The sequence below is a fragment of the Prinia subflava genome, chromosome 2, assembly GCF_021018805.1.
Source record: "Prinia subflava isolate CZ2003 ecotype Zambia chromosome 2, Cam_Psub_1.2, whole genome shotgun sequence".
Lineage (NCBI taxonomy): Eukaryota > Metazoa > Chordata > Aves > Passeriformes > Cisticolidae > Prinia > Prinia subflava.
The window spans coordinates 72,169,377-72,185,048 of record NC_086248.1 but is presented as its reverse complement, the minus strand read 5'-3'; the positions used below and the strand labels follow the sequence as shown (position 1 = coordinate 72,185,048).

Below are 15,672 nucleotides of genomic sequence, written 5' to 3'. Positions count from 1 at the left end.
CAACATATTCAGAATTAGTGCATCTCTAAAAAGGCAGCTGCAAAACAGAGCCTTGGCAGATGAACATTGTTGTGAAATAAACAGCTTCTCTCAATCAACAATCCAAGCATACCACGGAAATAGAGTTTGAAAAACCACATTGCAAAAATAACAAGTTAAAATTTGTAGGTACCCAACCCAGCAAAAAAATTACATTGACAATTTAACTGCTCTTTTGTAATTGCAGATCATCCCTCAAAACATCTTCTGATCTCTTTGGAAATAAGCTGAAGGGCAACATTAGGATAGGCATTGACTCTCCTAGAGCCAGTGCCTATTACTAGCAGGAGTGATGACCCAAGCAGAAAGGAAGACTGTAACAAGTTCAGTGCCAACTGGTTTGTACCACACAAAGACACTGAATGCAGTGGAGCCCATGGCTACCCATGCTCCAGAATCTGAGGCACTGCCAGCCAAAAGTTACTGGGAGTTCTCTGAGAGCCTTCAATGCAAAAAAGGGATTTGTACTCTTGCTTTAAAGATACCCAGTAGTTCAATAGCTGGAGTCACAGTGATGTTTACAGAATAAACTGACCCTTCTCTTAAGAGATTTTCAATACCTTAGTTTGGCCAGTTTAAGCTGTAACTTCACTTGTGTTCTCCCACCCAGATGAGTATTTCCAACAATTTCCTTGTAACATGATCTGTGGCTACACAAACCCCAGATTTTTACAGATTACTGTGACTTAAAAGTTTTTTGGAAATGTACCCATCAAAAGTGGGTACGATCAAAATGACCTGGTGTCCTAGGATCATATACCATGACTATCATATTTTTGCTTAGTTTCGAATACCCATAAACAACATATTTAATTTCTCTCTATACATGCCATACTTCTAAGCTGACAAAAAGACACCATAGTACCATGACAAACATAGTTTTCATTTCTAGAAGCCTCCCTCTCTGCTAATCCAAATCTGAAAGCAGCTGACAGTCTGAAAAAATCCAATTGTCATCATTAAAATCCAAACATGACTGAAAAAGAAATAAATCAGTTGTGTTTCAAGAAGTGACCCAATGGCCAAGCAGAGGGGATACAAGAGCCCAAACAACCAAATAAACATGAAGAGAACAGCTTTCCAGTCATGTTTGGTCTGAATAGAAAATAATTGCTTTTGTCTGCAAGCAAACTTTGTAAATAGGTATACTGATCAATATATATATATATATATATATATAGTTTCAGCTTAGTCTGAAACTGCTTTGCTATTCTTAGCACAGAGACTATTTATCATTCTGTAAAACTCAAAGCTAAGAGAATTCAATAGAATCATAAAAATTATATATTGCTACCATTAGTACAAATCAACATCAACCAAGGAAAAAAAAACCCTCTGCAGCACAGTATTCTCCCCAGATTTTCTTCGGTTCAACTGGATTTGACTTTCATTCAGAGTGCAGATAATACAGGCATGGTTTTATACTAACAGTAAGATTAGTAAAAATACATTTGTTCTCTTAGGGCTTGTGATGATTTTCTGAGATAGACAAAAGGGAAGTAAAAGGTTACACATCTTTAAAATACCTTTCTGGTTTTTATGACCTGCAGCTTATCGTCAACTCATTTCTTCCTTCTCTTTCACAGAACGCATTGCTGGCAACTGATGAAAATTATGTACAACAGCTACTAAGCCTTTAAAACAAAGTAGCAGCCTATATAATTATCTCTCCCTTTTTTGTTGCAGAACACAAGTAAAATGTCAGGGTGTGCCAGATACTATTAAAATTGCTAGATTCCTCCAGCCCTTCCTCCTTCACAGAAACACTGGGTTTGGGCATCAAAAATAGAAGCATCTAGTTCCTAGTTTAAGTTACTTATTGAAATATTGAGCTTTCTTTTCATATTCTACCAGTATGCAATCACTTAATGCATACTTAATCTAAGATCATAAGAGTTCTAGATAGAAAATAATCAAGGTTCCACCTCACTTTTGTCTTTTTAGGCTCTTGCTTAAACAGTAGATTTCCCAAGAATACTTCTTACCCTATATTTTATTTATGCAGGAATATGCCATGTCAGTATCAGTAGGTTTCCATTCTTGCATGGAAAAAGAACAAGGGATTTATTTAGACAGTATTTAATTTTCAACTATGATAAGAAGAGCAAAGCTGCTAGAGATTCAAATACAAACCAAGGAGCACAGCACAGAAACTGGGCAAACAGAACCAATATAATTTCTGCTGTACATATGCAGTCCTCAAGGGAGTCAGAGGGCAGGGTATTTAAATATCTCTTATTTAAATGGGCATAAGAGCTAGAACTGCACTTCTAGAAAAACAGGCAGAATTAAGTTGTAAGTTGAGAAACTACACAGTGCTGCATGTGAGATAGACTATACTAGCCTAAAGTATTGAGGGGATTAATCTTCAGGTTAACAGGGACAAATGAAGACCACACATTTATGCATGCTGGCACTCAAACAGGAGGAATGTAGCCCATATCACGTTATGCTTCTATTCAAAGAGTACAATTGGAACAATTCCCATCTCACCAGTACTTCTATCCATTCTAATATCATTGCAGTAACTGGAAAGCACTGCTGTTCACTGGCAGACCTGGGAAAGCTTTGTTTCCTCCCTTCCAACTCAGGATATTCTGTGATTCTGTGGAAGAAAAGAACCAAGTGCTTGATCATTGTGCTGGGGTAAATAATAGCATTCAGGCATGCAGCAACAACTCCGACTTCCAAAACCAGAAAGGAAGCCAGTACTAGTACTTCCTATCATTCCACTGTCATTTTCTTCACTGTTTGTATAATGGCAAAAAGCATTCAAATACAGGGGGGAAAAAATTGCTACACAATTATTGTCTGAAACTGATAAGCCTGAAAAAGAAGCCTAAACCATGTCACAAGAAAGCAAACATGCTGCCATCCCTGCTGCTACAGCCTACTGCCAGTAAGAGCATGAGAACAGTCTAAATGAAAACATGGTGCAGTTGCCAGAACAGCAACTGACACACTTCCAAAAAAACTCTCCCATTGGAGACCCTTCTTCCTCCAGCTGACAGAAGAACTGAGTGCTAGAAAGTTGATATTCACAAGCCCTAGCTGATCACAAAAAGCTTTTAAATTATTCTGATAAGATGCTTATGTGAAATCAAGTTTTCCAGACTGATCATTTAATGCTTCCCCTCTATCATCTTCCTCCAGGACAGAGAGTGCATTACTTTAGCCCACAGAACACAAATGCAGACAAATATCTTCAACTCACTTGAAACTGCAGATATCGAGCTGCATTACTGCAAAGCTCATACATCCAAGCAAGAATACAATACCGAGCATATTTTGCATACCGTATGAGAAACAGCAGCAAACAAATTATCAGTGTCAAGAAGGCCACTATCTTTAGTTTTAAACAAAAACACCCCAAACCACCCAGAAAAAAGACACACACACATTTTGCCAAAATAAGTTCTACATCTTCATTTGTATAATAAAATAGGATATCTACCTATAAACCAGTCTTAACAACTTATACTTAAAAACATACACACCATGTGTCATGATGTTCTGACAAAGCATTATGACACTACAAGAGGAAAGTGACAGAGTCATTTAGTTAAGGGGATAAACTATATAAATATATAGCTAGCAGTAAACTTAAAGATGGTATATAAGATTCCAACAAAGAAAGTATTAATAATCAAATCCACAGACATTTGTTTTGCATACATAAATAAGTGCTTAGAGTCCTAAACTCAGATAATGTCAGTGTTTCTGTGGAATATTTTATAAGAAACTGCCATCTTAAGTACAGTGAGGATCTCTTTAAGCCCTATCATTCACATCTTTTTTAAAAGAAGATAATGTCTTAGAACACTAAGAAGTACCTACACCCACCAGCATTCAGCACCTTGCTTATTCAACATTACAAACTGCCTTTCATTACAAACAGGGTGTACTAAAACCAACGCTTCTCAACATGGTTTTTAAAATCTCTATAAGATTTTACCAAATCATTCAAGTAAAAGTTCCCTTTAAAAAAATTTTTCAAAGCACAACTGAGAAAGCAATCAGTTTTTCCGTCAATTTTCTTCCATACTTTTACACGGGAAACTTATCTCAGAAACAACCTCATGAGATGACAGCCACAATCACAATTAATTTGAACAAATGCCATGACATTTCCAAACTGTTGCCTGCCTCTGAGCTGTGAGCTGCTCTTGGAAATAAACATTACAACATCAAAGTTCTAAACCAAACTGAACATGTGTGAACTGAGGGTTTCACAAGTGGTCAGCATCAACCACACTGAGATTAGACACTAGATGTGGTTCCCTGGATAGGCTGACTACTGCACCAGCTCCAGATCCATACTCTAGTAAGCTCAGCAAGAAGCACAAGGTCCCGTTGTACTTCAATGATGAAGCCTTAAAAGCTTGAGCTATCTTTTCCATATGACATATAACCTGGGACATTATAATTTCTTGAAGTCCATTCAGTTACTGAGACATAAAAGCCAATTACCTAATATGGTTTGTTGAGTACAAAAACAAAGTCTGGTTTTGAGCAAAAGGCCACAGCAAGATATAACCACATGAAAATGTCTACCATATGACCATGTCTAACATTCACATTCAGGTATCTAAATCCTACTGGGAATAAGCCCTTTTCTAGGTTCATGGTGCAGAAATAACCTATTAAGACCATTCAGTCTTTGCCACAATAGAACCAGGACTCTAAACAGTGCTACAATACAAACAACACTCAGAAGTGTCCTGAGCAAATGGCGGTAGCTTTTCACCATTCTTTCCAATACAGTTCAACAATGTTTACAACATCCAAGCTTATCAAGAAAAGGATTACTTATACAGAGACAGCCTCGCAAATGTACTCTGAAAGTGTCAAATTTTCTACATGCTTAACTAAAAGAAGAAAAAACAATGACCAAATCTGAAGCATCTGCAACTATTAGGGAATAATGAAAACAAAAAAAAATTTTTTTGATAAATCACACACCATGATAATCCATGTTTTGACCATGTTTCTGGCTCTTAGAATTGCAAGCACATGAGAGAGAACATTAAATGATTGCAGGCTGATTCTAACATGTTGATTTTCTCACTATTGTTCTCAGGATGCAAAAGGCATTAATTATCCAAGTAGGTAACCAAAATGGATTTTTAAGCAAATAGCTTTTGCTTTGTATAAAGACAGATATTTTAGATCTAGGCTAATGGAACATCAAAATCAATCTCTTGCTTATTTTTACTACAGAATATTCAGAAAGTATGGGGAATAACTGAGAAATTGTATGTTAACAAGACATGCTGCATTCTTACCAAGCCTTTCACAAACCTGATAGTCATTGCAAAGAAGCCTTTCAAATTTTTTTTTATTCTCTGATCAGCATACACTTTGCCCTAACATATCTGTAAGTCTTGTGGTAACACTTGCATGTATATCTCTATGAGAAAAACGTTTTCTCAAAAAAAAAAAGTGCCTCCAGACACACTTTTTGCTGTACAAATAAGTCAAGTCTCTCCATCACTTTTTGAACATTAAGCATGAAAGCTAAGAATGTAAAGAAGTGCTGATGATTGCTAGCCCACTGCCCACTACTTTTCATTTAAATACTTCTTTCAGACTTCAAACGCCTTTTAATTTAACTGTCAAGCCCTCTAATTCCTAAGATGTACTTATTAATAGAAAGCACAGAGCTTAGCACTTGAGGTGGGGATATTGTCCTTAATAGACATCTATCAGTTTAAGGGGTTTTAAGAATGACTCTCTTCTCTTTACCAATCCAACTCCAACTTTCTCACCAGGTCCTTACAGCACTTGCTATAATTACCGTTCACCCACAGCACTTTGAGAGTACACTGAAAGAAAAGTATACACTATGTCAGTGGGATAAAAAGAACACTTCCTTAATTAACACTTTAAAAAGCTGCCCCTAACATAGTGTATATATGTTGCAGCTATTCCACATGGTGGAACAGTCAGTTTGATGTTTGTTGAGGCTAAATGACATAGCACATCTTCATTTCAACACATTGTGTTGGTCAGAGGACTGAAGACCAGCCACTATTTGCTCCACTCAGATAATGCCTAGGCTGCAGATGATGGATGGTCTTGCCACAATAAGTGGAAGGACTTTGGCATTCCACTGTAGCAGGAGCCATGCCTCCACCCACAACAACAACTTATTTCACTGTCTGGACAACATATGCAGACCTAATTTTGTTACACACTGACACACTGCAGCAGAGAGATACCACAATTCCATCACTCCTACACTCTTGGTAGGCACACCTACCACAGCAGCGCTTTTGCCATAGGGATGTTTCCCAATATTAGAACAATGTAACCTCTAAGTATCTAGGCTGCACAATCATTAGTCAAGAGCAGCTTCCTACCAAAGGATGAACTTCATGAGAAACCTTTCCTTTTCCTCACCAAGGTCCCAACAAAGTCAAAGTGTACTGGAGTGAACAGACCTTTCCCCTTCACGTGAGAGAAGCAAGAAAAGAAAAAACAAGAAACTTAAAAACCTTCACCAAAGCATATATCCATTATAGATACACACTCTTGCATTAACTGACCATCTGTAAACCAACAGTGCAGATAGAGAAAAATTTATTTTAGCAACAAATTTCAGCTGTGCTCCTATCTCCAGGGTGGCTAAACATTTGGAACTTTATACAAGGAGAAAACATTTTCTGCTCATCAAGTCATAGCCCTTTGATAATTCATACACAATAGCATTAGCTAGGTGCCAATTCTTCACATAGTCTTTCCTTGGCCAAAGTTCTTTTGTTCAAGCAGATCTGTTACTCAGTACAGGCAGTCCACTGCACTTTGATAACACTTAAACTCAGCAGAATCCCAAGTTATTCTCTGCTTCCCTTAATAAAGCACCCAGGTTTTATGACAATTTTACAACTTCAGAAAAGTTATTAACAACTGAACTTGTAACCTTTTCAATAGGCTCTTTTTTTCCATGAGACCACAGTTATAAAGGAGAGAAATCCAAATTATTGCCTTTGATGTGCACTACATAGCAATTTCAGAGATATATGGAATGCTCTAAAATTCAAACTTGCTGTTCTTTTACTATCCTGTTCTTTTCCCATTTGAATTTCATAAGCAAAGCTCAAAATTAACATCTGCCTGCATAGTCCCTTTACACAAATGTGCTCCTGTCAGTTGATGGAGCTACTTGAACTAGCATATTTTAACTTGATTAAATGAAAATACAGGTACCCTGAGCAATTCACAAAACTAGAGTATAAAAAAGGGATAGTGAGAAAAATAAAACAGTTTAGACAGCTGAAAAGTGAAATAGGAAAAAAAAATCTTGGTAGTAATTTCAGCAGGCTACACTGGAAGCCAGTCATATTAACAAGTTATCTTGATTTTGCAGAAGAACAGCTTTTAACATTCAAGATGACAGATCCAAGAAAAACACAAAAATTTTTAAAAAATCACATCTATAAGCCAAATATTAATTTAAAATATGCTACATTCCAACAGGGGATTCAGTTTATAGAAAAGAAAACAGATGCTGATTTTTTTCACTTTCTTGATCATTAATGATTTCATGTGACAATAGTGCAGGCCTGCTTAGTTCATAGTAAGAATACACGGCAAATGAACACTTAGGAGAATGACAGGTAAACATGTGCTGTGGATATGTCAGTAAAATACAGGTTTGCAAAAAAAAAATCATTCTTCAAATAATGGAGGAAAAGGAAAAAACATCAGATATTTACATATCTTCCAGTTATCAGGAAAGTTCCACCGTATGAAGATTCCTGGAAAAGAACTTTATGGACTTAGAGGGAACATGAAATGGTTCAATTTCTAGTGTTAGTTAGATTCTCTTATGCCATATCTTCAAAATCCCAAAACCACAAACCAAACAAATTGATATGGACACTTTTCCCCCCCCCCATCTTCCCCCCTCAATCTATCTCTTATTCCTTTGATAGCTTAAATGAAAGGAAAAGCAGAAGAGAAGAGGGCACCTTACTCATTCCAAAACAAACAGCATGGAAGTCTGCATCCAGGTTTTAAAATTTATACAGCTTAAGATACCACCACTTTGCATTACATGATGGCAATATGTAATTTTAACAACCTGCTGAGCATTTCCTTCTGTAACACCCACGCTGATATTCCATTTCCACAATATCCTGGTATATTCGGGCAATGACATTCAGTCCCATATTCCTGAAAAAATTGCAAATGCCTCACTGCTTCCTGCAGATTCGTTTTTAGAATTCAAATGATTTGCCAACATATTAGCAATACACATCTTCTCCTTAGTCCTAATAAAAATCACATTTAGTAACAATTTTACTGTTGGGCAGGGAGTTAAAAACTGTTTGTACACCACCTGGCTATATATTGCTTTGCACCACTGTAGCTTAACTACAGTCAAAAGCAGGTTATTTAAGAAAAGTAAATGGACCAAATCAACTTAAATCACTTGCACTTTGAGCAGTTTACATTTATCACCTGAGCTTCACAGGACCAACTGCATTCTAATCTTTTCTTTTCAAACTGATTTAACTTAACCAAAAGTACTGCCTTTTAAAAATTATTTATAAATTATATGTAGCTACCAAAAGCCAAGCGAACCCATTTTCTAGGCTGCCTGGTGGAGTTATTTTTAAACAGCTTCTAGGCATGCAAGAAGGGTCACTCTGTTGGGACACCCATCACCATTACAAAGGTGTCTCTCCTGTTCTGTAGCAGGGTATCATTGCAAGCAGCATTCCAGCAGACAATACCACGCCTCTCATCTGACCTACCATCATTTAACCAAACAGTATCAGTTATACACAAGCACTGGATAACACATCACACTGAAAAACTGAAAAGGACAGGCAAGACAAAAGAGGAAAAAATAGTAAGATTTCCAAGGAAAAAATGTGGAATGCTCATGTAATTCTGAAGACTAAGAATTAAGTTTGCTAAAATTTGTTTATACAGTTTATATTTTTATTCTAGGTTGGTCTAAATAACAAGTGAGGTAGCACCATTGAGATGAATCTTGAAATTTTATTTTACTTCACATGAAGTCATATTGTACCTTTTGTAAATAAGAAAAGAAGTGCTCTTTTATCACTTTTTTGTTGTATTTTTGGAATTGTGTAGAACACATGGAAAAATGACTGGCATTTATTTGCAATAGACCTCAAATCACAAGGGTGATGGAACAAAAACAGGTAAGGCACACGCACAATTAGTTAGTGGACTACCTAATTTTTACACTGTGTCTGTCAAAGGACATCACTATAATTACACTCTTTGTACACAGAGATCCCAGAAAGCAGCAAGCCACAGCAGCAATGGAATAACACAGAAGCACAGCAAACTACTACAACACCCAAGTGAAAGGGAAAAATAATGGGCAAAGGTGGTTAACTACCCCATCTGGTATTAAACTACCAAAGAAGTCATTCTTGTTTCTCCAAACCCTTCTACCTACAGCCCTGCTCTACTTCTGCATTTACAAAACAAGCAGCTAACAGTAATCCAAGAGTCATAGCATCTGTATCAGTCATCAGTTTCTAACCTAGCAGGTTGCAGGGCAGTCTTCTAGCAAAGAACTAATTTCTCAATGTCAACAAGCAAAAAAAACTCCCTCACTGAAGCATTTAAAAAAGGAGAGGAAAACAGAATAGCCCAATACAGCTACACACCTGAAGAGACTGCACAGAATTTGCAATAGACCAGCTTTTCATTGCACCCGAAGTTAAGTTTTATGAAATAATCCATAAAAATAAGTGCCTGAATTGCCAAGACTAATTTTGTCAATTGACATACGTTAGATTAAGAAAATATACATGTATGACATTTACGTTCTAGTGAGAGGACGGATTTATGTGCCTGGGCATTTAATCTCTTTCCCATTTATTACAGAATCATATAAAAGAAAGATCTATTAGAAGAAGCTGTTACCTGTTATAGAGAAGAACATCATTTTCTATCTCCTTGAACCTTCTAGGAAGCGAATGATATAGAAAAGGACATATGACAATTTGACTTTTTTAGCCTCTGGTATCTTCACTTGTCTCAAGATCAAGGTATCAGAAATCACATTTAATGTCACAACACATAAGGGACTAAAGTAACATTAAAAATGATGCAGCAAAGTAAACAGTACTTAGAAATTAAAGCAGGCAATGCCTTTCTGTGATGAAAGAAACCAACAGAGTTTAAGTGGTTACTTTTAACCCCCTTGTTTCATACATCTCAAGAGAAATACTCAAGTTGCATATAAACAGATTAATAAACTTGAGTTAACACACATTTCCTTTCCTCCTTACTTAAACCATGCAAAAAACACTTAGGTACACTAAATCTGTCATTTATGCAGAAAGAGAGGAAGAGTACTGTGAGTGTCATTAAGTACAACGTCAGTAAAAGCCTCCTTTAACAGTAACTGAAATAGTAGAGGGGCTCCAAAAAAAAAAGGAAAATAAAGCTTTGTGTATGCTGAAAGAAATTATTTTAAAGCTTTATCCATACAGAACAAAAACTTGCAAGGCTGACTTCTTTTTCCCCTGTTGGACCCAGTGATTGAAACATTTTTAATCAGTCACATACCCAATATGAAGCATCATTTTTACCTTCAGCTTTATTTCATCTCAGCTAGCTCCAGCACAGTCACCTATCTAAAGTCTGTTCCAAAATAAAGAAAAGAAGCAAAACAAACAAAAGGGAAGGGGAGGGATAACTAGCACTATGTGCAGGATAGCCAGTTCCAAAGGAAAAGCCTGCCTCCTTGTGGCTCAACTAACCCGAAATGAGATTTCTCCAGTTCATTCCATTACACCCAACATATCTGGTGAGTCAAGAGAATAACAGCCTTCCAGTTCAAGGCAGTTTGAGGTTTTGGTTTTCAGGGGGGGGGTGGAATTGATGAAAAAGAAAAATATTTCTAAATTTAGGAACTACCTGTGAAAGTGATCCATCACTCCTTACCAAAATACTGCTTTTAGCCTTCTCTAGATAGGGTGGAAGATGACAGAGGTTCCACTTAAAAACAACTGAAACTCTTTACATGGTAACAAAGGCAAAAGCTTGTCAGCACTGTGGCACCTAAATCCAGAGGGCTACAAACTGTGGTTTAGCTGTGGCTTAACCTTGCAGGCCTCTCTGGATGCCCTAGCTTTCACCAGTAAATCCCCATTCTGCCCACAGATCTCCTTCTGGGGGTGCCTCTGAGGATGTCACTCTTGGCAGCCGTAAAGCATTTGGCACTTTCAACAAGATGCAGACCTTCCTCTGTCCAGCCTGAAGGACTCAATTACATGGGGCTACTTTCCTAATGCCTAGAAGAGCAAGTTCTTTAGAAATCAGCTGGAGTTTTTGGCTGGTTTTGGTGTGGGGTTTTGTTGTACTAAGTTTTTTAATTTCTTTTTGATTTCAGTCCAGTCGCTCTATTGTGCAAGAGCTTAGTGGTTCAAGAACTTAAAATCTGTGTGACAAATATACAAATTCACACCAGTCTTCAGAGGGGATCACATCAGGATGACTTTGACTTTCTAACCATCTTGCAGAAGCTGCTCCATTTTTATGCAAGTCTGAGACAGAGAGCATGAACTGCTTTTGCTCTAGGTTAGGAAATTTATCCATGAAAAGAAGGGAACTTCCAGTCTTTACTCCAAAGGCTTTTTAATATAAAACACATTTAGTGAACATAAAAGTAGACCACATTTTTTTTTCAATCTCACAATTGTTAGGCTTGCAACTTGCTCTCTTCTCTGTCACAGCCTCTGTATGGGAACCATTTCTCTAACCTCTAGACATGTGAATCAGACTCTCTCTAACCTACAGCTCAGTGATCCAGCTGGAAAAGAAGTCAACTGAACACATCTCACTCATGTTCACAAAAATTTTGATTGAAGATTCACTAGAGGGAAGAAGGAGAAAAACCCCAAAATATTTCCGTCCCCTTCAAGCACATTGTGAATGAAAGGCTTTGATTCTACATTTTTCTTCTTTTCAGACAGATATTTTAAAAAAAAGTTGTCACACACTAAATTCCAGATGTGGAATACATCACTTCTTTCTAGTACAGTTTTTATGCCTAGGTCCAGAATGAGAAGCATTGCACCCTCCCCCCTTTTTTGTTTGCTTGTTTTTGTTTGTTATGATTATTTACACATTTACCAGGGAGATATCTTGTACTTTCTTTGCTTTAGACTCTTTCATGCCTGCTCAGACCCTACCAAGCCAATATACTGCACATAGAGCTTTGGATTGCATCACTGTTGAGAGGGGCCAAAAACTTTATCAAGGCTGTATCACACACTGCAACATCCAAACACCTTCACAGGTCTCATTAGAAAGGTTGTAAATGAAGAACCAAAATAAGCAGGAGCTTAGATTAACTCAGACGTTACTCTAATAAGAAAAGTAAATTTTAAAAAAATCACTCCTTCCTCTTACTCAGGTGCAATCCTGGCAGAAGGCAAACACTTTCAACTCTAATGAAGAGAAAGAGAATTGGTGCTGTTCAACACATCACAGGACTGAGTGCCATAGAAACAAGTCCAGTATGTCTGAATAACACAGTAGGTGTGTGTATGAGGGTCAAAAAAAGAAAAAGATAATCCTTATGGAAAAACACATTCTGTTTGCACAACCAGACCTGTAATTAACATGCAAAATACTTAGACAAATGAAGAACTATCCCCTCCTGGTTCTTGTAATTTTATGGACTGAAAACAGCAGAGACTGCAATTTATTAAAAGTTGTGTTCTCCTATAAGCAACTCTGTTTCCATTGAAATAGTGGGCAAGTAACAAGGATTATATGAAGTCATACACATCAAAAAATTTACTACAGCAGGGTTTCTGCTCATAAGTTTAAGACAGTTTGTGGTTTTTTGCTTTACAGCAGTGTCTGACACTAAGTTAATAAGCCTTTTGTTGGGATTCAAAAGCTATTACACTACACACATCTTCCTCTACTTACATTTGTTAACCTATGCTGAAGCCTGGGATTAAATTTTATGCTTCACTGACAGAAAATAGAATCCTAAATCACCAATCCACAAATAATAGTTAATTTCCCCACTTCTTTCTTGTGGTCACAGTATCTACTTTCTTCCTTACCATAGCCTTACTTTAAACTTTCATATTTTTAAACACAGCACTGAGGGCTTCAGCTCAGGTCTATGAAATGTCTCATTTTCTTTAAATTATCTTTACTAAACTCTCCCAATTACCCAGACCAGTAAGGTTCACTAAATTTTGTGCAAAATGATACCAAATTATGCTACCAAAGCAAGTAACAGGTTAATTGATCTCTTAAAACCATAATAAAAACCGCTACTAATATCAATAATGAACAGCAACAGGTTCTAGCAGATTAAATACCAGACTCTTACTCAGAAATACCAGTTTCTTTCCTATTTTATTCTCATCAAGTCTTCTAGGTGACCTTGGGCAAATCACTACCCCCCACACTGCAGTTTCCCCAGCAGTAAAAATTAATTGAACAGAATTGCAAATCTGTCTGGAAACTCCAAATGTAACACACCATAAGAGTAAAAAATATATTTCCCTATGTGCACATACATTTGCCTTGATAACTTTTCTTTATCCCATTATACAGCAGCAGTGTAAGATTGCTTTTACTTTCTAAATACACTCTGGTGGTTCTTCAAGAAAGGCTTTAGGCTACTGCCTTACTTTCTATCACATGCTTGATCTATTTCTGCTACTGTATCTACTTTGAAGGACCAGGAGCTTGTATGTGGCAATACATACTTACACTTACTTTAATATATTACATCAAAGTTTCTGTTGAACGCATTCCTAAGGTACAGAGAGAATAAAAAAACAGGACAGAGAGGCAATTAGCAGCAAGCAGTGATTCATTCTCTAGACCCTTGCTCACATAAGTAGCCATCCAAGTATTTGCTTCCACAACCTGACACAGGAACCAGTCATCAGCGTTTTTTTACAGGGAATACATACACTGATGAACCCAACTGCATCAAAGAAACATAAAAATATTCCTCTTTTTATACATCAGCTAGACTCAAAAAACATTACTTTTCATTTAACAGGAGACAGCAATTTATTAGCAAACATTGCTCAAGTGTGTTGCCCTTCATTCAATTGCCTTCTTGCCCGATTCTGGGGGGGGGTTTTGTAAAAAAATATGTAATATGAGATGCTTTACACCTTTCATATTTCAAAATAGAAAGCTTAAACAACACTTTCTAAAAGCTCTTCATTTTGTTAATCTTTATTGCAGGGGAAACACCACAAAAGAAAAAGCACTTAATTTATCTAAGCAGAGATAGACGACAAAGTTGCCACTTCCCACATCATGCCACAAAACCCCGTTCTGATTGACACAAATGTGAACAGCGATGTGCTTAACTTCCAGCTGGGCTCCTGATCGATGAATTGCTACACCACCTTGAAAAATCTATTTAATAACTCGATGGCCAGAATACTGAAAAATTACTCGTGTATTGCCCGCAGGGAACTTCTTGAACATTAGTAACACTTGTAACACGAGCTGTTGTAAGAAGGAAGAGACAGACCTTCCACGCCACAGACACAAAACATGACAAATCCGGCAGCTTCCTGGAACATTGCAAAACCGGTCGCAAAGCGGTATCCTTCAGGCACAGCGCGAAGGAGAAAGGAAAGCGCTGTGCATCCAAAGGGAAAACGCATCGGCAGCTCGGATCCCCGCGTGTTCTCCAGGGGGGAACACGAGCCCGAGGGACTCCGGTGCCGGCGGGGAAGGCAGGAAGGGGCAGACGCTCCGTGCCGGGAGCGGAGCGGAGCCAGGCGGGGCCCCCCGCCCCGGAGCGCAGCCCTGGCCCTCCCCACCCTCCCTTCCCACACCAACTTCCCCCGGCCCGGGACGTGGCCGGCCGCAGTTGGATAAGGAGCGACGCGACGGGGCTGAAATCGGTCTGAAGTCCACAAAGAAGCCATCTGCCTCCGGGAAACGGGCTGGAGAGGGGCGGGCGGGAAGGGGAAGGAGCAGCCCGGGGCAGTTTCACGCCGCCTGAAAGCGAGCGGTGGTGAAGAGATCCCCCCGGGCGCCGCCCCTGCCCCCAGCCCGGCCCGCGCCGCTGGGGCACGGAGCGGGCGCACCTTCCCGGGGCTGAGCTCTCACCTTCCTCCTGCCGCCTCCGCCGCCGCCGGCCAGCGCGGCGCTGCCGCCCGAGTACATGTAGTAGGCGATGCCCAGCACCCAGAGGAAGGCGAAGCAGAGCAGCAGCCGAGACCTGCGCCGCATCCTCCCTCCCGCGCCGCCGCCAGGCCACCAGGAAACGGCCGCCAGCAGCCGCCGCCTCCGCTCCCGCTGCCGCCGCCGCCGCGCAGGGTCAGGGGGCAGAGGGCGAGCGCCCGCCCCCCGACCAATCCCGCGCCGCCCGGCCCCGCGGGGGGCGGGCCGGCCCCGCCGCCGTCGCCATGGTTGCGGCACGCCGGGCCGCCGCCTCCGCCTCCGCCGCGCCCGCGGGCCGGGGGCTGCGCGCCCCCCGCAGGCGGGCACCGGCACGGCCCGCACCGGCGCCGCCCGCCCCGCCCGCCGCCGGGCACCGCCGGGCCCGCCCGCCGGCCGCGGGCCTCCGCCCGAGCCGGCCCGAGGGGCGGGGGCCGCGCCTCGCGGGCAGCGGGCGCGCGGCGGGGGCGA

General features: G+C 39.8%; 1 protein-coding gene across 1 annotated transcript in view; it reads right to left on the bottom strand.

Annotated features, from left to right (window-relative positions):
* GALNT2 (polypeptide N-acetylgalactosaminyltransferase 2) overlaps nucleotides 1-15,381 on the bottom strand; it is an 88,046-nt gene extending 72,665 nt beyond the window's left edge. Inside the window, exon 1 of the mRNA XM_063390511.1 lies at nucleotides 15,151-15,381. Coding sequence (XP_063246581.1) covers nucleotides 15,151-15,273 — 123 coding nt within the window. The 5' untranslated portion in view covers nucleotides 15,274-15,381. The remainder of the gene's footprint in view (nucleotides 1-15,150) is intronic.
* Nucleotides 15,382-15,672: the final 291 nt, after the last annotated feature.